General features: G+C 39.4%; 1 protein-coding gene across 3 annotated transcripts in view; it reads left to right on the top strand.

Annotated features, from left to right (window-relative positions):
• The window catches only part of EXPH5 (exophilin 5), a 36,941-nt gene extending 10,146 nt beyond the window's left edge, over positions 1 to 26,795 (top strand). The window contains exons 2-6 of one of the 3 annotated variants that reach the window (XM_021529378.3): positions 7,330 to 7,487; positions 11,632 to 11,776; positions 16,373 to 16,421; positions 17,730 to 17,856; positions 19,406 to 26,795. In XM_021529378.3, the coding sequence (XP_021385053.2) occupies positions 7,330 to 7,487; positions 11,632 to 11,776; positions 16,373 to 16,421; positions 17,730 to 17,856; positions 19,406 to 24,693 (5,767 nt within the window). In that variant the 3' untranslated portion in view covers positions 24,694 to 26,795. Of the gene's footprint in view, positions 1 to 7,329; positions 7,488 to 11,631; positions 11,777 to 13,402; positions 13,763 to 16,372; positions 16,422 to 17,101; positions 17,135 to 17,729; positions 17,857 to 19,405 lie in introns of those variants that run through there. The other 2 variants (XM_021529379.2, XM_021529380.2) reach the window with 2 other exon arrangements.
• The last annotated feature ends 913 nt before the right edge of the window (positions 26,796 to 27,708 follow it).

Genomic DNA, 27,708 nt, shown 5'->3' with positions numbered 1-27,708 from the left:
TCATTAGCTTGGGATTTATTGAGAGACCTGATCCTCAGCCTTTCAACCCATCATGTGGTACACATGGTACACATCTTGCATTTCCGTATAAGATTTCTGGGACAGAAATTCAGGAGCTCACAACTTATTCCTGGCATGCAGTGTTTTTGTACTGAGACTACACCTATGACTGCAAATAAATCAGAATCTTTGCATGGAGAATTATATCCATTGCCTCTGTTAGCATGTATTAATATTAATAGAAATTCCTATTAATGAAGTAATCTCATTAGCGACATTAATTACTACCATTCAGAAGCTATGTGAAACACTTTAAAGATGATAAATGTTTTTTCTTTCTGTTGCATCATGGGTTTGTTTTGTTATTACCATATAATATTGGTAGGTAGCTTGCTAGTATTAACAGCATAGTAAAGTAACACCCTTTTTTCTAGGTTGTTATTTTTCTAGATTGTTAGCCTACAGAGACATTGTAACTAATCAATAAAACATTCACAGAATAAAGCTTTTCCCTGTATTGCATGCATTGTGAAAGGAACTGCAGAGAGTCAGCCCAAGCTGGAGAATCACCAACAGCTGTAACATTCCTACTGGTATTCCACCTTATTCACTCTTAGTGGGCAGCTGCCCAAAGGACTAAAAGAATTCATTTTCTAAGTATGCATAACTGCTAAAAGATCTGTACTTACAGACTTACCTGCTTGTTCCAGCAGGGCTGAAATGATATTTTCACTGTAAACCCGGGATAGCTGCTGTAGTTTCATGTTAAAAGTAATGTCTTGAGGCATTGTTACACGTTGAGATGCATGATTAGTCACCCTTAGCTCCCATGATCTCAGTTTTCAATGCTCTGTTTTGAAAACTTAACTTTTTGAAGGCAGCCATTGAGCTTCTCATTTCAGAGCTTTAACTAAGAGCCTCTGATTCCTCAGCTGCCAGAAGAGAGTGGAATTATGTAGCATGAGAATTAACTTTTGTTCTTCCCCTTACAACATTTTCTAGTTTTCTATTTCAAAGAAAAGTGTCATTCTATGCTCTTGCTCAGGAAAGCAGACAAAAGCTTTGAGGGGAAAGGAGTGTTGGACTTGATGAAGGAAAACAGCAGCTAGTGTAAGTCAGTATATTAATTTCACATAGCTTAATATGAGAAGTTAATGTTTTGGAGAAAAAAAGGGGTAACTTTTGGTCACTGTACAGAGGGTGATGAAATTAAAGAATTGTAGACACAAAAGTCATTGTGATTTACAGAGTAGAAGTATTCAAAGTCCACTGGGAGTTCAGTGTTTTGTGTATGCTCATAGTCTCACTGTCTTTGTGGATTGTGTGTGATGAATGCACTGCATTATGCTATCTCAAAGCAGGTGATCAGCTTTAATTTAAAATAATAAATTTGAATAGTTGAATAGACATAGTGTAATAATGTCAGATTTTGTGATTTATTCTACTTTTTAATGAAGAAGAGGAGAGGTGGAAATGAAAGGGTTTTCTCTGTGAGCAGACTTTAGGTAGAACTTTAAAGGTAGAACTTTAGTAAGGGCAGTAAAGGTCTTCTACCTTAAACTCACATATTCCCTGACTGTATCCCTGACATACACAGCAGGCCTTAATGTGTGAATCTGATACCTGTTCTCAAAAAAGTGTTCTAAGGACAAAATTATATTTCTGTTTGCAGCTATCTGTTTATGCGGCCCTACTTCCTGTTTAAATTTCTGACTGCATATCAAATTCACGTGCAGAAGTGGTATCTTTGTGTTTTAAGTACTTCTGTCTATATAAAATGTACAGTCTGGGAGGAAAAGCTAGAGAAGATTAATTACCTTTTCACTTCCTTCTGCCTTCTGTCTCTTGGTTTTGTACATTACTAGAATCTAAAAATTTAGGGATAATTATGAGCTGGCAACATCATGAGACCACTAAAGTGGGATTGAAAACGTATGCTGTACAATTCAGTGCTGGGCACCCCTGGCCTTCAGGTGAATATTTCTTGGCACTTCCAGTTGCTCCTTTCCATGCAGGGTTGTCACCACCAGGGGACTCTCCCTCCCGCAGCCTGGCCTGGTGCCTGTTCAGGAGAGTTAAAGTCCTCCCATTACATTTATTGGTGTTTGTGTCCTGGTCAGTCACAGACATTGAGCCCACACGCTCTATTCTGCATTGTTGTGCCACATCCTCTTTGCTCATGCACATCTTTAGTTCTCTTGGTCACATACTCGGATAAATACATCTGAGGGCAACTTAGTGGGTTAATGGGCATTATAAAATGAATACATAATAACAAAAATGATAGAAGGATGAAAAGGATGAACACTCAGAAAACTATTATTTCAGAGGAAGAGAAAATTAAATTTGAGCATCAACAACCTAGCAGGTTTATTCAAGCATTATTGATTGGCAACACATTTTCTTCATCAAAATAGAGGAGACCTTAACTTTTCAGAGAATTACTGCAGAATTGCTTAATTTTACAAATATCAAATTAAAAAATAAGTGAATTTCAGTCAGATTTTTTTACATTGTCTTGTAGTATGTACAACCAAAACATGGGAGTCTTTTTTCCTCTGTGATTCATCTACTTGTGCATAATGTCTTATATGTAATAATGAAGCTGACTTGGATAATTTTTATTAGCCAAACAGACAACAGTAAGAAAGAAAAATAAACAAAACATGCTTTAACATGAGTAAAAGTATACCAGCTACTAAGACTAAAGACTGCTTTAGAAAACAGACCTGTTGTGTGTCTGACGTGCTAGGAAAGAGTATGTTGACTCATTGTTTTTCTTCCTGGTAGGATTAACCTGCCACAGGAGTTTCTCTGGCACCTTGGAAACCAAAATGTTGTTGTTATTCCTATTATACGTTTCTAGGAAATGACAGATAATAATTTTTTAAAATTATTTCACCTGTAGTAGCCTTTGCCTTTTGTCAGTAATACTTCTTGTCCCCTTTTTTCTAAATAGGATGACAACTTGGAAGTATGTCTTTAAATTGTTTCCATAAAATTATAAGGAACTATAAGTAAGAAAATATACTTGCATATGCATTTGTCCTGGTTTGGGACAAATTTGGAAGGGAATGTCCAAAGGGATATTCCCTAAAACACAAAATTCAGTGGCTCTTTCCCCCACCTATTCGGGTGATAAACCTCCTTCGAGAAAAGTAGAAAAGTCTGTTTATTTAACAAGCAAAGTATTTACAAACATGAGAAAATGAAAAATATTAAACAATGGAACCTCTCGTTGTTCTGAAGAGATGGCACATTCAGAGAGAGTCCTTTGTCAGTTCAGAGTCCTTTCAGTGGCTGTGGCCTCGGCTTTCTCTCAGTCTCTCCGGGGCTCGGGTCCGGTGTCCCGGCCACAGTGCAGCTTGGTGGGGGCCCCGGACAATAGTCCTGGTGTTCCCGGACCGAACAATGGCTGGACAATTCCAAAAAGCCCTTCTGGCTTCAGCTAACGAGAGGAAAAACCAGCGAAAACAGCAAGGAAAATCTCCGCATCTGTCTGCTGAGCAAAGGACTCTGAGAGCACTGCTTACCTCTGTGTTTTGAATACAGCCGCGAAAAGAATTCCACCACTTTTCCTTCTTCCCCCCACTTCGCTGTCAGATCTAGTTTTAAAGGTGCAGAACTTATTTCTGGGCTAAACAGACGAATGGGGATACAATCCAGCATCATAAAGTCGTCCCAGGATAGCGTTTTAGACCTACTAGTGGCTGTGACAGCAGCCAGAGTTTTCTAGAAAAATAGCTGGTCATAGAAATGATGGAGCTGTACAGTTCACCAGTGCAGCATAATGTACAAAGTGGTGGGAAGGGAATAAATTGAACTTAAACATATTTAGGAAAGAACAGGTTCTTCAGACACTGATTTTTAACATCTCTAGCCTTTTCTTCCTGACAAAGCAAGGAATATGAACAGAGTAAAGAGAAAAGCTTGGTTTAGGTTACTGCAAGTTATCTTTTTATCCAATGCTTTCAACACTATTTTTTTCCTGCAATCCTTTCAGTCTTGTATTTTCAGACACTGAGAGCTTTGATCCAATGAGCAAATTTGATCTGTTTATTCTTCACCTGGTTCAATTCCTCATTCTTTGTAGTTGCTGCTTATCTGTTCTCTTATGACGTGTGTGGTAAGAGTCCTTTAGGGCCAAATCCTGCTCTGCTAAATTCAGTAGGAATAATAATTTCTGCTTTAGCAAAAATGGGATTGAATCCTCTGTCCTCTGCAAACAAGTGCTGTCCCCAAATGTCCTACTTGGCAACCCAGTTTCTACTACCTTGAACACGTGTGTTCCTCTTTATATTCAGAGTGAAGATGGTATGGAAAATGCCTTTCCTCTTGCAGTAACAATTAAAGCTCCCTATTATCCTAAAAGGAAGTGGCAGGGGACGCTACACATCTATTGACAGTATTTATGATAACCCACATGAAAGTCTAGAGCATACAAACATTTAGGGTAACTTTTCCCTGGAGATGTCTGTAAGAAATACTGGGACATCCTTGTGCCAATAAGGAAGAGAGATGTTTTTAAAAACAGTGCAAAGAAGTTGCTCCTGAGTGATTCATTGGTTTAGATGCTGTGTAGAATAATAGATGGGAAAAGATAATGAGCCTGTGAGGTCATTTAGGGTTGCTGCCTGCACTGATTTGTGGAGCAGTCTGCTTTAAGTAATCCTGGAAATGGATTTGCCTTCAATCCCACAGTAGTTTATAGATATTTTTCCCAGTCACAATGATGTTGTCTCCTCTCAAAAAGTAGTGGTTCCAAGTGTACAGAATAGCTGTAGGCAAATGAAGAGTAAGGATAGATGGAGCAGACTGGGAAGCAGGATTAGTACATTTGGTTTGGAGGGCAATAGTTGTTTTGACACTTCTAAGGTGCAGTGTCTCAACACATAATGTGTAATCCGAGTACCAATAGTGCTGCCTCAGAGGCAGGTTCATTGCAATACTGAGTGCAGATACCATCTCCTCCTGTAATTGTTTCGTGAGATGGGCTTTCCTTCTGGCTCACAATTGGCATTCATTAGTATCGTGAGGGGGCACGTAAACTTGACAGAGCAGGTATGTAGGGAAATGATGTGGTTTGGCTGGGAGTCACGCAAGGAGAAATACTTAATAGTCGTGCAATACTGCAGCTATGTATCGTGTATCGTATCCAATAACTACATAGATAGGGTTCAATGTATGCCTCTGTGTGTGTATAAATACAAATATGCACAAGCAGTTTAAAGGATTTATTTGATGAGTTGGGCATGACAGCACAATTCAAAAGCAGCCTATTCAGAGATAACGACTAGATATAATGCCAAGCATGCACCATTAAAGACTTTACAGTGTTTAAGCACTGAAGTCAGTGTTTGTGCAAGACTTTAACTCAGTTTCTCAGCGCAAGGCGTGTTCGTGCAGTGCCTGGTATGGCCGATGTTAGAGTGACTGCGGGTTTTTTCTGTTTCCCTTTGCTCTGGAATGCGTAAATGTGCAGCAAACAGCTGTTCCTGTCCGTCTGTCGCTTCCCGGCCGCGGGCGCTCGGGGTGGCGGCGCTGCCCCGGGACGCGCCGGGAGCGGGCGCGGGGCGGTGCTGCCGGCGGCCGCCGCCGGGGGGCGCCAGGGCCCCGCCCGCCGGCTGCCCCGGGAGCGGCGGTCCCGGCGCCGCTTCTCTGCCGCGGCAGGAGCGACTCGGCCGGGGGTGCTGAACGCCCGCGGGGATGGGTCGGGACAGGCGCTCTCCGCTTTCGGGACTTCAGCAGAACTGCCCAGGGTTGTTTCCCGGCAGGCGCTGTGGCGGCAGCCACTTCCCAAGCAGCTCATGCTTTCCTCTCTATGCTCTTACTCCTCCCAGTATCTTGGATCCCCTTTGGTAAGGTCACAGGAGTGAGGTCATGGAGTTGGCTCTCGAGAGCACATTGTTCATCCCCTCCTGTTTCACATCAGTGCTAGGCTGCGTTCCAGGCTGCACAATGTATTTACGGTGTTGAGTCACTCCCATGGTGCGGTAATATCTGTGATCATTAACATTTTTGCTTTTGTAACAAGTTTATTTGGAATGGCTAGTACTTGTGCATGTGGCTGTGTAATCTTCTTCAAGGGGAATACTCATTTCCCAAAAATGTCTCCCTCCAGCCTTCCTGTCCATCAGATGCCACCAGATGCACGATAGGGGCTAGTATGGGCAATGAATTCTATAAATTCCAGATCAAAATATATCAATTTCTAGACTAGATGTTTAATTTCAGGTTTGTTCTGTGAAGTAGTATTGTGTCAGGTGAGTTTTTATTTAAATTGATAACTGAAGCAACTTAAGTTGTCTGAGAGCATCTGTATTCCTGGACACAGATTTTTACCACTGATTAAGGAGGCAGATTTACATGAAAGCCTTGCTCAAACATTGGTATTGCATCTCCAGGCTGTGCCAAAGCCATGTTTTGTTGCCATCAGAATCAGTTGGGGGTGTGGATTTGCTGTATTTGCATCTATACTTTCAATGCTAGTGTAATGTAATTTGAAAACAAGTGATTTTGCATGTCCCTTGCACTGCTCCCACTCCTTTGCAATTGTACCTTGCTCTTTTCTGTCCAGCTACACAATTCATTCATATGACCTCTTGGTCTAAAATCTGAACTTGCTATTAAGTATCTTCTTCAGTTGCAGCCACATGTGTGTAGTTTGCTCAGGCTGCACCTCAGTGTGGCAGAACATTCATATTCATTATTAGTTGCCTTCATCCATATTGAACACAAGCAGAATCACTATGCATCAAGGAAACAGGAAAATGTGATAAACTTGTTGAACATGTTTCAGGAATATCTATTAGCTGAATTCTCAATTTACTGTTCTCCTTTGCATGGAAAATGTGTAGTGGACTCTTCATTGTCAGGGTGTCAGTGATCTACCCTTAGAAAATAAAAATAATCTTGTTATTACTTCTATTTAGATGAGTGAATAATTATCTAAAAAATTGCTTTATTTAGAGTGTTATTTATTCTAATTTGATTATTTGATCAACTTAATCTTGCTTTCAGTTAGTTTTAGAATGTGTATGGATCGCCTTATTTTTTCAAGGAAAAAAGATGCACTTCCTCAAGGAAGAGAATAATGCAAGCATAATGAGTCATTCACTTAACCTGGTCCCATAATCTCATTTGTGAAACAGTAGAATGTTGCTGTCACTAAAACTTTTATGTGATTGCTGTGAATGTATCATGTGTCACTGACTTTGTAAAAATCATTATATGTAGAGATATACTGTAAATACTTTCATGAAAAAAAGGGAGCATTCCTAATGATGGCCCTGTAATATCTAAAATGTTTTAATTTCTTTTCCTTTTTAGCAAACTTCTCAAGAGAAAGAAGTCTGAAAAAGGGCTGCAGGGAGTGACAGGAGAATGGTTTGAAGAAATAAAAAGAAGAAAATTTCAGAATTACATTGATGTCAATAGAATGTTAAAACCACCGTTAGAGCATCAGCTAAGGAAGAGCAAAAACACCAGTGAGTTGCATTTGTCCATTTCCTCATCTTTATAATAGTGTCACCAAACCAATGTCTTATGGCATGTCAGAGTGTAATAGCTAAGGAGTTTCTGAAATTGCACTGAGCTTCTTCTCATATCATAGTTTTACTAAAGATGTATTTTCAAAATGGGTGTGTTTCTTTGAGCAGGTTCTGTTAAAAGCAGAGATGGGATTCACAACAGAAAATCACTGATATTTTTATGCCATAATTAGAATCATAGTATGGTCCAGGTTGGAAGGACATCAGAAGATATTCAGGTCCAGTTATTCATAGGAAAGGGAACCTGGATGAGATTATTTGGCACTGTTTGCAGTCACATCTTGTAAACCTCTAGTAATGGGGACTTTACCATGTCCCTGAGGAGGCTGTTCCAGTGATTAATTGTTTTCACTGTAAAAAATGTCTTTATTAATCAAAATGAAAATGCTATAATTACAGCAAATACAGTGGTAGTTTCCCAGAGAAAGCAGTGATGTCTGCATTGTACAAAAGGTTGTGGTTTAACCCCAGCTGGCAGCAAAGCAATACACAGCCACTCAGTCCCTCAACTGTGGAAGGGGGTGAGAATTGGGAGGCTAAAAGTGAATTGAGGTAAAGGCAGTTTATAAATAAACTTATATTTATTTTATAAATAAAGCAAAGTAAGGCCTTCATTACCACTCTTCACAGTCAGGCAGGTGTTCAGCATCTCCAGGGCTCCATCACATGTAACAGTGACTTGAAGAGACAAATGCCTTCACTGTGAATGTCCCCCCTTCCTTCTTCTTCACTTAGATTTTATATGCTGAGTATGATGCCGTATGGTATGGGATATCCACCAGGTCAGCTGGGGCCAGCTGTCCCAGCTGTGTCCCCTCCTGCCTCCTTGTGCGCCCCCATTTCACTCGTTGATGAGGTGGGGTGAGAAGTAGAAAAGCCTTGGCTCAATGTAAGCCCTGCTCAGCAGAAGGAAAACATCTCTGAATTACCAACACTGTTCAGCACAAGTCCAAAACGTAGCCCCTATTAGCTACTATGGACATAAGTAATTATAACAGCCAAATCCAGCACATTCTTTACTCCTTATTCCATGCCATTTACATCAAGCTGAGGTCCCACACTATCCAGTATATCCCCATTAACCACCCCATTGCCGTCACCTTGTGTGTGCTCCAGCTTGGACTTACCCATATACTGCAGTGTCTCAGGTGTATATATACTCCAAGCAGAGCCACAGCTTCTCCAGGGATATACTTCTGCAGCATGGACTTATCCACAGCCCCAGTCCATCTGAGGTGCACCTTTTCCAGCATGGCCTTCTCCATGGCCACAATGCCTTCAGAAATGCACCCACTCCAACGTGGCTTTACCCATGGCTGCAGTCCCTGCCCCCCTGTCATGGGCTTATCCATGGCCACTTTGATGACCACATGCACAACCACAGATTCTTTGAGGTGTACCTTCTACAGACTTATTTCTGGTCACAATCTCTTCAGAGGTACACCATAACCATGGCACATAACCATTCCACCAAGGAGCACTAGGCTCTAATTTACAGCCTGGCAAGTAAGCCCCATGGCAAGCACTGGAGCCTGTCAACTAATAGCTAAAAAGCAAGAACAGTAATAAATTCAGTCTAGCACATTCCACTGAGATATATTGTTATCTCAAACACTTCAAGCCTTACACTGAGCATCCTAAAGAACTCTTGTGGTTTAACCCCAGCCATCAACTAAGCACCACCCTCATTCACTTGACCCCCATCAGGATGGGCAAGAGGCTAAAAGTGAGAGAACTCATGAGTTGAAATAAGACATTTTCATAGGTAAAGGATAAGCTTTGCACATGAGGAAGCAAACCAAGGAATTAAGTCACCACCTCCTGCGGGCAGGCAGGTGTTCAGCTGTGCCCAGGAAAGCTGGGCTCCATCATGCCCAGTGGTTGCTTGGGAACACAAACACTATCACTCTGAACATCCTCCCTTCCTGCTTTTCCCCTCAGCCTTCTACACTGAGCATGGTGCTGTATGGTCTGGAATGTCCCTTGGGTCAGCTGGGGTCAGCTGTCCCAGCTGTGTCCCCTCCCTGCTCCTTGTGCACACTGAGCACACGTGCTTGTAGGGTGGGCTGAGAGGCAGGAAAGGCCTTAACTGTGTAAGTGCTGCTCAGCAGTGACTAAAACATCCCTGTATTTCTGACACTGCTTCCAGCACAAATCCAGAACACAGCCCATGCAAGCATCTATGGAAAAAAATAACTATACTGGCCAAAACCAACACCAGAAAATTTGGTTTTGCCTAGTTTTCTTAATAACCTAAAAGCACCTAAATGACATTTGGAATAAGTAGATGACTTTGGGTGAGAAAGGTTTGACTATACCAGTGGAAAACTTTTTTCTGGTAACACTGGGCTAAAGGCATACTAGTGCTTATTATCAGGGTGAGTGTCAAAGCCTGAAAAGTTGGCCTGACCAGGAAGCAATTTCTTGAGATCTCATTTCACAGGTCCTGATGCCCATCCAAAATGAACATGCACAAGAAACATGGTGTCTCTATAAAAAGCATGGTATTCTATACTGTCTTTCATCTTCTCTCCAGATAGTTCTCATGCCTAATATATGCTTTTATTCCATTCACACTTCTGCATGTTTTTCATTGACCTTCTCCTATTTGTGCTTCTTAACCACTTGAAGTAGAGTAATGCATTTCCAAATAAAAGTGAAACTTTAAACATTCTTCTCATACTACATAGCTTAACAGAACAGATCTCAGTCTTCCCTGACCTTTTATCCCCAACATCTCCTCTAGTCCTCAGCTACGTACTGTTTTTCTCTTTCAGCGATGGTCTAATTGACTAAACTCTGTGTAACTATTATCTTGTATTTAACTTTGAAAGCACCTGTTTCTGTTTCAGATCTGAAGAAGCGCTTGTGTGCCTCAGAGGCTTGTCTCATATTTCCAACCCTATAAGCTGGCTAAATAAAAGATACTACTTCTGCCTGGAAGCTTTGCTGTGTCTACATCCCTAGACCACCCTGGATATGGCAGTGCTATTAGGACTCTCTTGATGTCACCTGCATTGTTAAGTCAATGCCATCAAGAGATTAGGCTCTGAAAGGGGTAAAGAATGAGGCATTTTGAAGTACACAGAGATTGTCACTGAAGGGAAAGCCATGTATTACACACAAGATTTAAATCACTTGACCTGAATTATTCACTTCATTTTGGACAATGTCCAAAATGCTGCCCCTTGCTATTGTTATAAATGACACTATGCCCTAATTTCTGGGTTTGCTTTCTCCTACACTCATTGGATCAGCCATTTTCAGGCTGTTATATTGTTTCAGGCATGGGTTGCTTTAAATGGGAAAAAAAAATGTAATGCCTTATTCCTGAGTGACATCTTGTTTCCTTGTATCCTCCAGTGTGGTGCAGATCCTGCTGTTTCTTTCCTTTATCTATAAGCAATACTCATCATCTTCCCACCAAATGCCAGCTGCTTTTACAGGCAGACTGAATTTATGTTTTATTTGAAGAAAACAAGTCATAACCTTCCCAAAGGAATCATTCACGATATCTTGCATTGAAAATACAGATGTGATATGCAGTTAGTAGCAGAAAAAAAAGGTACCCAAATGGCAACAGGAGTCCTGTTGTAAGGAAATCTGTGATACAGAGGACATGTTAGTCTGCATTAGTGTTTTGTAGTTACATTACAGTCAGTTAGGTCATTGTATATTCTGGGTAGTCACATATTTCTTACTAATGTAAAAAGAAAGTGAGTAATGATTGTGGGTGCCTCAATTTTCAAATGTTTGATTTTCCTGTATTTTAAAAAAGGTATGATTTTCAAGTAATTGAATTCTGATTACTTTGTGAAAATCAGCCTCATATATCTCACATTTATCACCCAAAATAAATAATACATTTTGGAACTTTAGACCTGTTTATCTTTCTCTGGCTTCTAGTTAGTCATTATTAGCATGTATGTCACATAGTCTGTCCAAAAATGTCAAAACTGGATTTACCTGACATAAAAGATAAGCAAAATAAAATTGTTTATTAAGATATAACATTTATGTATATATTAATACTGTATTTATTAAGAACTTGAAGCAAATCTACTTTTTATCACATTTTTAGGTCATCAAGAAATAAAAATGTCATCCCGCACAAATCCTCAAGCACAAAAGAACACTTCAGCTTCCTTTCTGGGGTTCAGATCACCTTTTGCTTGGCTTTCCTCCTTTAGAAGATCAAGGAAAACCCAGACTCAGAAGCAACCACGGTGAGCTATAATCAGAACATATATTATTTCCAGCTTTAAAAAAAAAAAATGTTCTGTGGTTTAGAAAAAAGTTCTAAAGTTTTAGAAAATTTTGTTAAATTATATTTCAGTCTCTTGCTTTTTACCTCATTGGGAAGGCTGGGATTTTACTTGGTCCTGTAATGAGAGATTATCTGTATTATGTCGGAAGAAAGAGAACTAAGTCAGTAGTAGTAGGTGGAGTCTCTTGGCTAAACCTATTTTGCTCAGGTTTTGCATAAAGACTTAAAGTATATGGAAGACTGTAGACTTAGCAGCAGCTGGATCCTGTTTCATTCTGTCTCAAGGACACGGTGTAAGGTGCATGGGGATCTGGTGCCCTATGGCTGTGATACAATAGGAAAGCACAGCTTTTCCAAGTCATGGCAGAGAATACTGGCCCCAGGCAGCTCTGCTGCATCAGTTCCCACCATTTCTAGCCCAGAGGCAGCTTAGAGGCAGCCCTGCAGCTTTAGCTCCAGCCAGGCAAACCGGACAGCTCTCAGCCCTTTTGCCTTCTGTGCTTTCTTTGTTGTGCTTTGGTTTCAGTACTGTGGTTTGCTTTGGTTTACTTTGGTTTTTGAATCTGAACCAAAATTGGTCTCATATGCAGCTCTAGACCTGCTCTTTGAAGAGCATCATACTCCTTTGCCATTCTCAGGGCTGAAGCTGCTGTTCAGAGGAAAAGGGGTGAGGGGAAGCTATAGTCAGTCTGGTTAGGCTGATTGATCTCTCTTAACTTTTGTCCCATGTGGCCGTAGATCAGCAACATGTGAATGAAGGCTTACTATTCTTTTGTGCATCTTAGAGTAATGTTTGGGACTGGCAATCACAGGAAGAGCTGCATTGTGCAGTGCTATGAAATGTAAGTATAAAGGTGCAAGATCTTTGGTACAAAAAGCTGATTTTCGCTCAGTGAGTCTCAGATTGCTATTGTGGTCTGTGCCTGGGGCTCCCTGCTGGCATGATGGCAAGACAAGGAACAGCTGTAAGAAACAATGACAGGGAATGCAAGCCTCTAAAGAAGTTATGATTAGTCTGATACGTAGGTTTTGTAACAGACAGCTTGCTATTGTGGAGTGTTTATATCAAAGCAGGAGATTTAATAAGTTTAAGTAGAGGCTGTGAGGTTAGCTTTGTGGATTTTCACTGGTAATAATTCTCTTACATAACAACACAACACAGAAAAAGAACATGCATTGTTAACACTGCTCCATACCTGTCATCTGCTCCTTCCACTTTCTTGTGACCTGGCAATGCCTCTCATCCTGGAACACAGAAACGCTGGGCCACAGTCTTTGCTGAAGAATAAAGGGACACTTGTGTAACTGAGAATCAGATTTCAATGGTGCTTTATCCTGGTGCACAGTGAGGTAGCCAATGCACATAAGAAGGTCGAGCCTTTGCTGTAGAATCTAAGCACTGAAATGATTTCTTAATTTAAGAAGGCAAAAAAAAAACCAAACCGTGCCTACTTGTTACATCAGCTTTTCTTGTGTGTTTATCTGGCTTTTCCATGGAAAATCTATCGTATCTCGGGCTCAGATGCCTTTGATCGAGCATAACTTGAAAAATAAACAAGTCAATCCTGACGTGTAACTGAGCTGATTGCTACATTTTCTAGTCACGCCTCTCTGTTGAAAACTTCCCCCACCCTCTTCTAGGTGTTGCCGTGGCATGTGGTTTGCTTTATGCATAGGCAAAGCACTGAAATAATCTGCCTCTCACCAGGTAGAGTTATTTTGGAGAGCTAGTGAAACACTATAAGACGCAGCACTGTAAATCCTGTAAGTAAGCCTAACTGGCAGAAGCTTTTCAATGGCTAAACATTAATGGCTGGTTAGAGGGTCCTTTCAGTTCTGGAGAGACAGTTTCGGCAGCTGCGGTGGTGTTCTACTGTGAGAATAAATTATGGATGCTGCAGGAAGGAGTGCACTTACATGGAGATACAGAAGATGCTAATAAAAGGTTTGTAACTGTAGTCTGAAGGCAGTTTGATCACTTTCGGTTTAAAGGTGTCAGTTCTTGAAATAATCCTTACTATTTTCTATATATGTAACTGTGATTCATCCTGGACAAAAATGCTGTTTAATTGTGTTTTCAGCCTATGTGAGTTGTGCGTTTGGATTTTAGTTGGCTTTTTATGTAGTACTGATAAGAATAGTTTTGAAGAAAATAGATTATACTGACATTAGACACCTTGGTGGTAGCCTGGGGAAGACAGGTGCCTTGCCTCTGTGGAAGTACTAATTTACAGCAGATTTTAATTCATAGATTTTTATTGTTGTTACCAGTCGTGATAGTCATCTTTTACTTTTAATCTTACATTTGATTGTCATTTAAAAGATACATATGTATGTAAGTGGAAAAGTAGAAAATACAATTTCTCATTTTCCATATTGAGGAGTATTTTCCAGATGGCAAATATTTCTGAACTTGAACATAAATTTAGCTTTTTTCCTGTTTATGGATAATAGACAATATTTACAAATATGTGTGTATGCATTGTGTACAAAATAATGTAAACATTGTTTAGTGTCATTAACCAAAAAAGAAACTGAAGTTTCCTAAAATTAAGCAATATTTCTCTGAAAGTAAGAAAATATTTAATTTTGAAATGCTGGAAAATTTAAAACAGTTCATAGAAAATAATAAGGCAGTTTGGAAATTGAGAGATTGGCATAGGAAAAGATTAAAATAACCTTGTCAGTAAAAGTTAGCAGGGAGAAAAATAAAGCAGGATTAAATGACCAGTTATTTCTGAGAGAACAGTGACAATAAAGACACAGATGAATTTACAATAGTGCCAGAGGTGCAAATGAAAATTTAAATTTTGCCTAGACTACCAGAAGACATTTCTAACTGACATTTCTAACTAACATGTCTACTTCACGTAGGTTCGTTGCAAGGAACAATTAATACAACATCAAGTGGGAGAGCTCTGCGCTCTTGGGCTTTGCTGAAGAGCGGCTTTGCACAGTAAAGCTGAAGAAGAAAGCTTCTAACAAAGCTTTTGCATTTTTGTTATGCATAGAAGTAAAACTAAAGTAACTTGCTAAGCCACAGGATTTAACTGAACTTAATTTGCAGGAAATAATTGTAAAAGCTCTGAAACATAAGTTGTGTTCTTAATTTGTTTTGAAAGTTTTAAAGCACAACTTTATTTACGTTTAAAGGAAAAGCAACATACGTTTCTGAGTTTTGGTTCTGTAAACTTCATTCAAAGGGAGAGGTACCCCCCTGATTTAATGGCTGTTTTTATTCAGAGCTACAAGGAAAAATTAGGAATTTCAGACTCAGACTGTCTAGCCAAATCCTAAGCCTGCTGAAGTCAACAGGCTTGTTTGGTTTCAGTTGGACCCCATGTCAGAGAGGAATCCTGGTTTTACACTTCACAATTACAGAACCAAAAACAAATTGCACCTTTCAACTGTTCTTCCCTGCCTGCAAGCACATTGCAAACAAATGACAAAGCACTTCGGGAGGAAAGGCTGGGCCACAAAGAACTTGCCAACAAGCCGGTTTATACTTGCTGTTGAAGCACAATAAAGTAGTCTACCTGAGCACAGGGAGGCTTTAAGAGCCTAAGAACAAGGTCATTCAAAAAGACTTTGAGACAAACAGGACTGAGCAGAACCATCTTTCCCTACTTTATTTTCTCCCAAGAATTAATTTCCTGGGAAAAAACAATTTCTTAGACAAGGAAGAATTGGCAATCAGCACAGGCTGAACAACATTTCCTTCAGGGCTTTTGAAGGGACTGGGTTTGCTTAGTTGTAAAACAAGGATCTGCAGACTCAAATAGACTCAATGAAGTCTAGTCCCGTTCTTGTTTCTTTCGTTTATTTTGTATTTGTCTGCAAGTCACCCCATCAGAGTACTTTTTATGTTCAGGGCTTCTCGGCTTGTTCTAACCACTGCATTACTCACAGACGCTCGAGCCAGTTCTCTGCCAAACCCCTGCAGCCTTAAATAGCTTAGGAAAGCAGATGAGCCCTCTACCATGCCTTAAAAATTGGTAAATAAAGGCTGTTTTGGGTGAGTAGTGGCAAGTTCCAAAGTTCACACCAAAACCAATCTGCTGTCTGTCTCTCCTCCTTTGCAGGGACAGAGCACAGCTCTGCATCTGAGTAGGGTGAAATGGAAGAGAAAAACAATAGAATTGCAGATGCAAACCAATCAGAACTTAACAAGTATATAACTTAGACTATGAGTAGTACCTACTAAATTATTGTTGTTTGAAAAAAGAATTAATACCATCTTACCATAATGTTAGATTGAAACAACTACTTTATGGCTCTTGCAGATACTGGGATGTCAGTAGGTTGAGTTCATTTTTGGCTGTGCAGTTAGGAAGTTTGCAAGCTGACGAGGCCAAATTGAATAGTACATTTTCCCAGCACTTTATTTTAGCAGGATTTTGGCAGGAGGGAGGTAAGGATGAATTCTTCATAGGGCAAGTTTTCTTCAGATGCTTCTCAATAGTTGTTAAAATGAGAAGCCGCTGGATATTTGCTACCTGATGAAATTACAGCAAGTTCCTTTTCAAAGCCAACATGTAAATCCCTCTGCCTACAGATATGACAGTTCTGCTAGCCCACCCTCAAAAGTGGAAGAAATGGCAACGGTAAGTAGCTTATCAATTTCTTGTCTGCAATGTTTGTGCAATTTTTCAAAAAGTAGTCCCCTTGGTGTAGGCTGTTGCTTTAACATCTGTTTAAATAGTATTCTTGCAGTTCTTGTTTTAAATACTGAGTAAAATGTCTGTGTTGTGAACTTGTTACATGTAGTAGACTGAGCTTGTCTGTTAAAATCCAAAGCTTTCCTAGCTAGGCCCTACATAAAGCTATGCAGATTTCACTTCTCTCATAATGACAGAATAATTGCATGGATCTTTTCCTAGGTCAGGACCTTCATGTATTTTGGCTACTGTAACCAACCCTTAAATAGATCAAAACTCACACTAAATAATAATCTAGTATATTTACTTTGTTTCATTTCATTTGTACAAGGATGAAAAACTGGGCAGACAGTAAGCTAGAACCTCTTATGCAACATTTCCATGCACAAAGTTACCATGTAAATGTAAATTTGAAGTAGGAATTTTTTTTGGATGGATGGATGGATGGATGGATGGATGTTCCATTTTATAAGCACAAGCCCATTTTAAGGATAAAACAACAGATTTATTTCTGATGTAATTTAAGTGCATGCTGTTGAAATACCAAGTTTTCTTCCAAGGATTATATTTTCTATCTTAATTATTGTATTACTCTGTATTACTAACATGTTTTTCCTTATCTTTAGTTGGGTGGCATAACCACAGAGGGGACTAAGAAGGTATGCAGTGTATAATCAAAGGCATGGAAGATGTAAAATGGTCACCACCCTTTTCTCATATTTCAAAAACCAAGAAATAAAGCAGAGAAATATGGGTGGCATAGAACCTCTCAGTTTAACATGTAATCCAAACACAGATGGGGAATAGGATGACATTTTCCCCACTTTTACCACTAAGTGCTGTCTTCCTAGAAGAAAACGGACTGTAGTGTTAAATTATTAAATCTCTGTTGGGAGGTCAGTGGCTGAATTTTAAAATACACTGGTCAAGGAAGAAGTGATTGTGAAAAACTAAATTGAGAGATACAATGCAATAAGGATGCATTTGGATAAAATAGTTAAACTATGCACTTATCCAAAACGTGCTACAGGATGAGAACAAGATGAGTAGTTCTCCTTATTATATGTGTAGAAGTCTATAAAATGCATGCAATTTTACAACCCTCAGTTGTGTATTTTAATAATACATTATTTACTGGACTGACAGAGTTTGCTCACCTCCAGGATATGTGACACAGTTTGTGATGTGATACGTGAAATGTGATTTGAACCCACATGTAGAACTGAAACCAGGTTACCTTACAATTTTTAACAGGCTGAAATGTGTAATACCCCAATGTCAACTGAAACAAGCAGTCATTCTTTCGATACAAACCAAAATGAAACAATGGAGAAAAATACACTGGAATGGAATGAACAGCTAGAGAAGGAGATTTTCAGTGGTAAGTGTATGTCCTTATTTTGGTATTGTTTGATAGTATTGTTACCAGAAGTGACTGTGGTTTGAAATAATTTTCTGCAAAAGCACAGGTTGTAAAACATGGCTCATTTCTAGCCATTTCTTTTTGTCGTCTTTGTCAGCAGAATGTGTACTCTAAAATTGATTTCAGGAGATGTAAGTGATCAGTCATACTTAAAATGTGTTTCATCTCATACTGATACAGTTCAGAAGAATCCTGTGTAACTGTGCACAGTTCTCTCTGCTGTTTCTGCCGGGAGCCCATACTGTGCCCTTTAGATGCATACATATGGTTATGTGAGAATTCTATCCCAGTTTCCTGCATGCATAATTTTAATAATAATGAATTACTGGGCCTGGTTTTATAAACTGTGAAGCCACAAACCATACAAGCAAGAGACATTATGGCATTCACTTAGTTTTCTGGGAGCCTTTTTATACCCCCAGTCAAAAGTTGCAAGTTCTATTTAGTTTGGCTTATATCCTCCCAATGGAAGACTCAGAAACAGCTCATCGTTTTTCTTGTTCTGAGTTTCTCAGGAGTCTTCTATTTTGTGTGCTAAAAGAAACTTAGGAAAAATTGAGAATTTTAGAACCTTTGGATCACATTTTATTGCAACTATACATATTTATTGATGCTTTCTTAATGCTTTTGTAGTGTTAGCAGAGATCTGTAATGACCGATCACTCAGTCTTATGTATTTAAGTGGATTAGGAAATTCTGTAATAAAACAATCATATCCATTTTATATTATGTGTAGTGTTTTGAAAATAGCAGAATACAACTAGCAAAGGCATAATTGCTTTTGATAATAAAAATAGTTTTAATACATTGCTGTCATTCTTCTGACTATCTTGGTTAATTGAGCTACATAGTGTTTAATTCCAGTTCATGAGGTTGCCTATATATTTATATAAATACATATTTGTTGCTAGATTGAATCACAGCTTCCTAACTATTCAATTACCCTTTCATATCCAGAAAATTCCATTTTCAGTGCTCATAAAGTTCAGAAGAGAACTTATTTTATGAATGAAATAAACAGTGGACATGCCAGACTACTGAATATGCTTGTTTGATGGTTTGCAGGATGCTGTTTTCTTATAGTTATGTCATAACTGCTTTGTGAACACACAGAAAGGTCCATGTTTGCCTAGTGAATTCTTTTCATGGATTTTTTTGCTTACAGACTATATTTGGAAGGTTTACGCACACACACACGCAGACACATACAGTGAGTGAGAACTCGGACTTCAAATTGTTTTGTTCTTTTAAATAGCATAAAGACTAACATTTACATAAAGAGCAGTCATGGCGGAGAACATTTTTTTTCTTGTAGTCATAATGGGTGACTGATGAAAAATCCTATGGAAGAAGAACATGTGGTTTGGGAAAGGTTTTGAATGCTGAGAAGCTGACTGAGAAGCCAATTCTGATTATTAATGTAATACATGAAACTTTTTAACATAAGCAGTCGGAAGATTATTAAAGAAAACAAAACCAAGTATCTTTTTTTTTTCCCTCTGTGCAGTTCTAAGTGATCTGGATGACCAGCTGGCCCAGGAACAAACCCAAGACCCTTTGGACAGGATCGTTTCTACAAGCAGTGCATCAAATGTCCAAAGTAGTAGTGCATGTCCTACTTCAAAGAGGCAGACTGCTAGTAGAGAGCAACAGAGAAATGACTGGAGTGACATGCCTAGCACATTTTTCCCAGATGGAATGAGAACACTGAGAGCCAAAGACGAACACAAGATTTTCATCAGACCAAGGAAGTTACACAGTGCATATATAAACTGGCACCAAAGAGCCTTTCAAGAAGACTGCAGTTATGGTGATGCAGTCGATGGAAATCCTCGTCTGCACCGCAGGAGGCTGTCTGCGGTTTCTTTCGGACGGTCTTCGGAAGGGAGCTTATATCCTCCTTCCGTAACACACAACAGCGGATTTAGGCACAAGGGTTGTATGAACAGGGACACAGCTGGCAGAAGTTACTCTGTGTGTTCCCTTCGGAGATGTCCATCATCAGTATCTTCTGATCAGCTCTCAGCATCTAGTTTACAGCATCCATTGGCAAGGGAGAGCAAGAATGGTTTTGTACCAAGGTTTGGTCGACAGAACCCAAAGAGAATTCCTCTGTCTTCCATTATATGGAACAACACACCAGACTCTTCAGAACAAACTCCAGAAACAATGTTTAGAACTCAATCACTGATGGAGTTTCATGCTACAGACCATGGTAGATATCCCAGCTCTTTACAAGAAACTAAGAAATACCCAAGTTACCACTCAAAAAACCACTACAGAAGATCTATTTCAAGCAGTAATTGCTTTAGTAGAGTTAGTTGCCCTGACAAAGCTACTTTTCCGTTGCCCTTTGATAACTGGGAAAACTATCCTTTATACAAATCAGAAAATAATCTCTCTAGATCCTACTATAGAGACACCTCTTCTCATGGGCAGTTGTATGCAAACCAAAAAAATTCTTATGGAAGAAAAGACACCTATCCTTCTTGGGCTGATATTCCTCAGTGTTACAGTGATGATGTGTTTATTTCCCCTGATGCCAGCTTTGAAGCATTTATGGCTAATTTAAATGACCACCAATGGGCACATGCAAAGAATGCCAAGTTTGGTTCACAGCGCCTGCAGAATGATTTTCACATGTACTCTCCAGAAAATGCAGGTATCAAAAGGATGACAAGAAGTGCAAACAGAAATTTTTCAGAATTCACTGAGGGCTGTCAGCCTTGGCTAAGTTGTACCTCTTCTGTTTCTTCATCTGGTATCAGAACTGATGAGTCAGTCTTTCCCAATTCAAAGAACCAACCAGAACCTACAAAACTGAACAGGAATTCAGTTGTTGTTACCCAAAGCGGTACTAAGGCAGATTTTACACACCTGGAAAAGGCTGAAGGTGTGAAACAGCCAGATGAAGACACACTGTTGCCCTCAGTTTCTCAACAAGCAGATACAAGCTACATCAGCAAACAGAGTTTTTCCTCTAACGGCCCTGCTTCTCCCGTTTGGCAAAGAGATGTATCTCTCTTTAAAACAGTGACATCAACGAGACAAGCCCAAGCCACTGCCAGAGTAGATACTGCAAAAATGTATACATCAAATGGTGATACAAGAAATGTAGAAATGAAGGAAAATGATTGCCCACCCAATAGTGTGTTCAGTCAGCCTCCCTGCATTTTGCCAGCTGATGGGAGCAGGAAGGAACCTTTTCTTCCAAGTCAGAAAGAATGGAAACATAATCTGCATTATGCAGCACAGGATAATTGGAGTGCAGAAGCCCTTAACAAAGCTACTCCAAAAAGACAGTCCTCACTACTAAACGTTACTTCTGCTGTATCCACTGAAAAATTAGCAAACTGTCAAGGCATGTTCTGTCCTCCTGAGCTCTCATCTAGTTTCTCACAAAACTCTCCACAAGCACTTTCTCATAAAGACAATGCTAAATGCTTAGGAATGCTAACTAGCTCTTCGGTAAATTGCACTGTTACTGAATCTCAAGCAGAAGTGGGGGAAACAGCTGAAGTGAATAGAACAAGTGTTAGCAAAGAGATTTCACAGGAGACACTGCAAAATGCAAGCACTTTAGTTACTAAGGACTGTAATGGACAATTCACTACTAGTTCTCCACAAAATGTAAATTCTGGAAATATTTATATGCGTGGCTTTGATGGAGACCCCAATACCTCTGAAAATAGTTTAAGTTATTTTTGCCTTGAAAAAGAAACTGAAAAAATGAGGAGTACTTCACCTTGTATCAGAAGGTTTCACAGGCAAGACAGCTCACCAAGACACACCAGTAGCTGTAGCATTATTGGCTCCCCTGGCAGAAACAGCTCCAAATCTTCTGACCCCCTTGTTATTTATTACACTTTGCCTAGAAAATCAGCTAGCATTGCTGGTAGTATTATGTCAGAGACGCCCATCTCTTTACCTAGAGAAAACAGAACAACATACAATTGTTTAAGGTCAGAAACTCTGCATGGAGCTGACACCTCTTATTCTAATCAAAGAGATGTGTCTTGTTTAGACCCAAAATGTTCCTTTTTAACATCAGCATCATTAAATGCTGCCACAAGTAACAAAGATTACCACAGTCCATTAACCAAAAATAGTAATGATTCAGTAAATAGCAGTACATCAGTTGATGTGACAAACAGATGTAAACATCTAAGTAGAAGAGAATCCTCGGTGTTTTCAGATTATAAGGAAGGGGGAAATTTTTTGCAGAAATATAAAACCACAAGCACATTTACCGTTTGTGTTGATGAAGATCATGTCAAGTATCATGAATTAGTTTCAATTTATTACACACTACCACGGAGGCATTCAAAAACATTTTGTAGCCTCTTTAGAGATAATTCAGAGGATGCAGATTTAACTTGTCCCAAAGAAACTGCTCAGTCACCAAGAACACAAAACAAGAAAAATGAAGGTCATGTGAGTTTAGCAAATGTTTTTTTCCCTACTACTTCAGAAAAAGAGGTGCCTTCATATTCTTCTGACCAAGTATCTTCAGTTCTGGTCACACCTCAAAATTCAAGAACTGCTGTTGACAGTGAAGAGAATTCTCACTTATCCCCTAGCTCTGAGAAGTCAGTGAGTGTGGTACTTAACAAGAAAGATAATTCAGTATATCTTCCATTAGCAGAAAATGCACTTTCTGATGTGGTGACAAAAGAAATTTCTTTTGGTGGCCCACAATCCACTGCGATAGTGACTAAGTCAGATAAGGCCATTTCTAATGCTTCAAGCAGCCAAAAGGCAAAAATATATGTAAAAGAAAAGAAGGAAATTTTACAAAGAGCCACACCACTGATGTCTACTTTATCAACCCCTCCCAAGCCAGGCAGACATTTAGAGAAGCCCTTATATTCTAATTCAACAAATAAAAATATCATACAGAAGGGAAGTTCAGAAAGCTGCTCTCAGCCCCCAAAATTGAACAAGAAAAATCTGAACAGTTTATTGCTCGGCTCCAGAGAGAAGAGTTCCCTTGGAAGGAGTGGTAACAGAGAGCATGCTGATGTCCCACTTACTCCCATGGAAGATACGTACAGGGATAGTGCCCAAGTTAAACAGAGAGTAGATGTCCTACACCGAACCACCCCTCTGTGTAATAATAAATTTAGTGGACTGCAATTAAGGACTGACAGTTCAAGAAAAAAAGAGAATGGTTTAAATTTTTGTAGCAAAGTGCTTCCAGAGTCTTCAAGCAAAGCATCTGAGATAAGCACAGCTTCCAGTGCTGATCCATTTCTTCAGCTAGACAAAGTGGCTAGCACAGATACAGATGAAGTAAAGAATTCAAAAATTAAAAAAGAGCAAAACTCACAGAGTTCTTATATGGGTAAAGTTTACAGTGGTTTTCAGGAACCAGAGAGGCATAATGAGGGCAACCTGAACATTAAAGATAAAGTCCCCAGGGTTACACAAGATCAGAACATAACACAGACTGCAGAAGAGGAGAACAAGCTTCTCTCTGACTGCACAAGAGACAAAGTCAAAGATCTAGAGAAAAGGAAGAACAGACCTTCAATTAAAAATAAATTGGCAGCTGTTTACAAAACAAGTCGTAAATTTTCAAGTAAAAATTTACCCCCCAAACCACACATAAGTAACATTTTTTCACAGAATGATGGAAGTGCTACTTTAGAGGTCAACATGTCCCTTGACTCATTGATTTCAATGGATTCTCACCAGCCATTCCTGGAGTTGGACAATGAAAATCAGAATCACAGTCTGAACTCTGACAAGAATAATCCAAGACCAATAACAGCTGATAACAAGAAGACTGAAAATCAGAATGATCCTTCTTTGCTTGTTAACAGCAAAAGGAGGACTTTTACAAGTTCATATACCCAGAAGGAGGCCATCAGTCCTCAAAAAACTGCAGTGAAAGTGGGAAATAGGCCAAAACTCACAACGTTGTTTCCAGATAAACCAGTAACTACAAGAAATAAGAATTCCCAAACACCTGATCTCAGGTTAGAAAGCAAAAGGCAGCCCGTTGCTCCCAGTGCTACTACCTCATACCCACTGGATGAAGAGAAAGGAAGAGCTAGCAGTCATACCTGTGCTCCTCCCTCGCCACTTTTAACTGACAAAAACTCCAACACCCATGTAAATAGCTGCTTGCAGGCAGACACATGTCCAGAGCAAAATTTGACTTCCCAGACACTGCTTGGTCAGCGTCAAAATACCTCTCAGCCTGCCAGCTTAGAAAACGCTAACCTCAATAGCTATCAGCTGTGCAAGAGCCGTGTGAAAAGTCAGCGTGAGCGTCACCTCTCTGAGGGCATTTGTGCTCGAGATTCCCTTGAGACCTCTGCCTCGGGAAGCAATATTCTACCCAAAGATGGCATACATGGGAAGAGATTTAAATCTTATTCAGAGCTGTTGTCTTGTGATGAGAATGAAAACTGGGCATCAGACGATGAAAAATGCTACAGCACTAGAAATTTAATGTATCCATCTGTGGAATTTGGTATATTTGGCAAGGAGCAACAACTGGCTTTCCTGGAAAATATTAAGAGGTCACTCACAGAAGGGCGATTATGGAGACCATGTTTACTTAACAACCCTGGTGCTTTCAGAGATACAGAGAGCTCTTCTATAAACAGGCCTGAGCTTCTGAGCTCGAGTTCTGCTGGGAGCAAAATGTCATCAGCTGCTTCATCCCCCCGAGAGCTGACTGATACCTATGTGGAAGACTTGGCTGCTTACTCGGACTCAGACAGTGATACCACCACTGATGATGAATATTACCTAGATGAGATAGATAAAGAATCAGAGCTATGAAGGGACTGTGGTACTAAGAGGGCACAATAGTGTGGTAGTTTCTGGGCAGGCAAAAACATGTTAAATACACTGGGCCCATTCTTGTGCTGCTATAAATTGGTACAGCTTCCTTAGTTTCAAGGGAGTTAGTATGGTATATTAGCTAAGCATTTGACTTTTGTATTAAATGTGTGGCTTCACCTTTCCTGTTTCTCTTAGCAGGGAAAAACAATGTTAAAAAATCTCTTCCCCAAATAATAAAAGGTAAACATCTGTGGAGCTTTGGGCAGTGTTAATCTGAGGATGGCTTTCCTCTGAGTCAGCAAGCAGTATTTAGGTTCCTGCCAGCTACACAGTGCTGGAATGGATAAATTCAAGCTTGAGCTTGAGCTTTTCTTACAGAACTTAACAGAAAACCAAAATGTTACTTTGCTGATAATTTGTTGTTTCTCCAATCTTCCTTGTTATCAAGCATGATAATGCTAATCCTTCCCACTGAACAAATATCCTCACAAACTGAAACCTCTTAAATCTTTACAGCATATTCTGCATGAATGTTCTTTTTGTGCATTCCTGGGAAGCATAGCAACAATGTCCCTGGTGGCATTTGTTCTGCTGTGCTGTTGAGGCAGATTCCACAGTAGGACTTTACAGCACTGCAAGAGCAGTGAGCAATGTGAGTTGCAGAAGTACTTCTAGTATAGGAGAAAAAGCTCAACACAGGGCACAGCAACTGAGAAATCGACCAAAAGAAAGTCAGTTGAGCATGGAAATCTGCTTTCCAGACATAGAAGATTCATAACCAGCACAGCTTTGGTAACAGTTGATATGACAGGCCAGATTTCTGGTCTTAGAAACAGGTTAATTTGGATTAAAAGTCATATAGTTTTAACAATTCAAAATATAAAACTATTTAGCTTGTTAATTTCTTGTATTAACCTCATAGCTTGAATCCATAGTTGTCCTAGTGGTGAGAACATAACCAAAACAGTTTGTGAGGTCCCAGAGTTCTGCAGCTGCCTCTGCTCGGCTGTCTCAGGATGAGGCACCTGCAGCCACTGGGCTCCCTCAGGGCAGCAGCACCTGGGGCAGCCTGAGAGGGCACTTGGCTGGGACACTGCTGCACTTACAGACTGGTGGCTTCTTACATGCAAAGTAAATGAAAACACTGAGAAAGGCTCTTTGCCCTTTGTCGAATTGCCATCCCCTTTTGGTATTTTTCAACTGTTCCTGCTGTGACCACCGTACTCTAAACAGAATGGGTGTAAACATGTTCCATTGGCTCTTTTTCAGCCACAACAATAATGTAGTATTATTATTCAGTAGCCAAAACTTGTCCCTGGCCATTAAATTTCTAACTAAGCTTTATTCTCTCTTTATGAAAAATCAGAAGTGGCTCACTGAGCCAGAAGATATATTTTAAAATAATTATACATTTTCTTCTACTTTGTTTCTAATTTCATATATGGTCTGAAATGATGGTCCATATTTTATATGCTTTTTAATTCAATAAAATTTCTGTAGGACATAGTTATATTTTTCTAACTTGAAGGACAGCATATTGGTATTTTAAAATAATATATTTTACACAAAACAAGCAATGCTCGTATCACTGACTGTTCCACAAGAAACTAAAAGATAAAAATATTACAGTAGATAAGAGGTATCCTTATTTTTTCATACTGTAAGCTTCGTTAAAGAAGTGGGTCTGTAGCTCAAACCTGTACTGATATATACGTATAGTTACTTTTTGCTGGGGTAATTTGTCTTTTGTTGTACATAGAAGGACTAACATAAACTGTATATTTATAGACAGAACTGATTTCGACCACATGCCTGTTTCACAAGGATAAAATAATATGCTGACATAAGGCAATGCTGGAAGGAAATGACTAATGTATAATTGCAGTCTTGTAAAAAGTGGTATTCTAAGGTGAAATTACCTTTTTCTGTAAATGTCTATTCTCTGTGTGTACAGGATTCTGTAGAGTAAGACAATAAAACCAGCTGAGTATCTGTGGAATTTCTACTGTTGTACATTTCTGCAAAATAAATTAATCCAAAAATTTATGATACCAGCCTACATAAGGTACAGAATAATAAAAGAAATGTGTACAAAGGAAGTAAATTGTCATATGGTTTTTCTTGACTAGATATGGATGGTTTAGAACATTTTTATTTGGAAATATTTTCTAACCATTCAACAGTAGTTGGATTAAGTGCTCACTTTGCAGGCATAATTTTTTTTCATTTGCTGTGCTGTGTATGACAGGAAATCAGATGGCTTGATTTAATGTAAGCAAGTAAAAACTGTTTTTGATTGTAAATCAGTTGTGGAAGACTGCAGCCTGTTGAGGATCTGTAAACTAAAATTTGCACTGAATAACAGTATTCTAATAGTCAACTGCATGAAAACATAGGGAGCCTTTTGAATAGCAATCAGCTATTCAAAAATAGTTTATCAGCTATTCAAAAAATTCAGCTATTCAAAAAAGGTTAGCAGAGCCAAATTCCACTTCCACTCTTCCAAGATTTTCTTTAGCAAAAATATATTCTATGAATATTGATAATTTACATGATTTTCACATTTAAAATTATTTGTTTGAAATAAATTCTACATTTACATATATAATGTATTCGTACTGTATTTGCTTTTCACATGCTGTGAATGCAGCAGATTATAAAAAAAATAATCCGGCATCCATATGGTTGCCAACATCATCGGGGTGCTGATGGCCAACAAAGCCATGGATTGAGCAGGGCAGGCAGCCTTGGTCCATCTGGCAGCTGTTGCCAGCAGTCACATCAGCTGCTGGGCTCAAGCAGGATGTGCTGTCTTCTCGTGTCCTGCCAGCTGACAAGTCTCCAGCACATAAAATAGTTTTCCATCCGTGGTAGAATCTTTACAGTAGATATATTAAGCCCTTAGAAAGCTGTATGCCTGCAACTTGCCTTGAGGTGCCAATACTCCATGTAGAGGCCAAGAGTAAGGTGATGGCTCCACGTGAAGATCCCTTCAGCTGCAATTAGGCCTGA

The sequence above is a fragment of the Lonchura striata genome, chromosome 2 (assembly GCF_046129695.1).
Source record: "Lonchura striata isolate bLonStr1 chromosome 2, bLonStr1.mat, whole genome shotgun sequence".
Lineage (NCBI taxonomy): Eukaryota > Metazoa > Chordata > Aves > Passeriformes > Estrildidae > Lonchura > Lonchura striata.
Note: the sequence above shows the minus strand (reverse complement) of the source record. Positions and strands in the feature narration are given on the sequence as shown.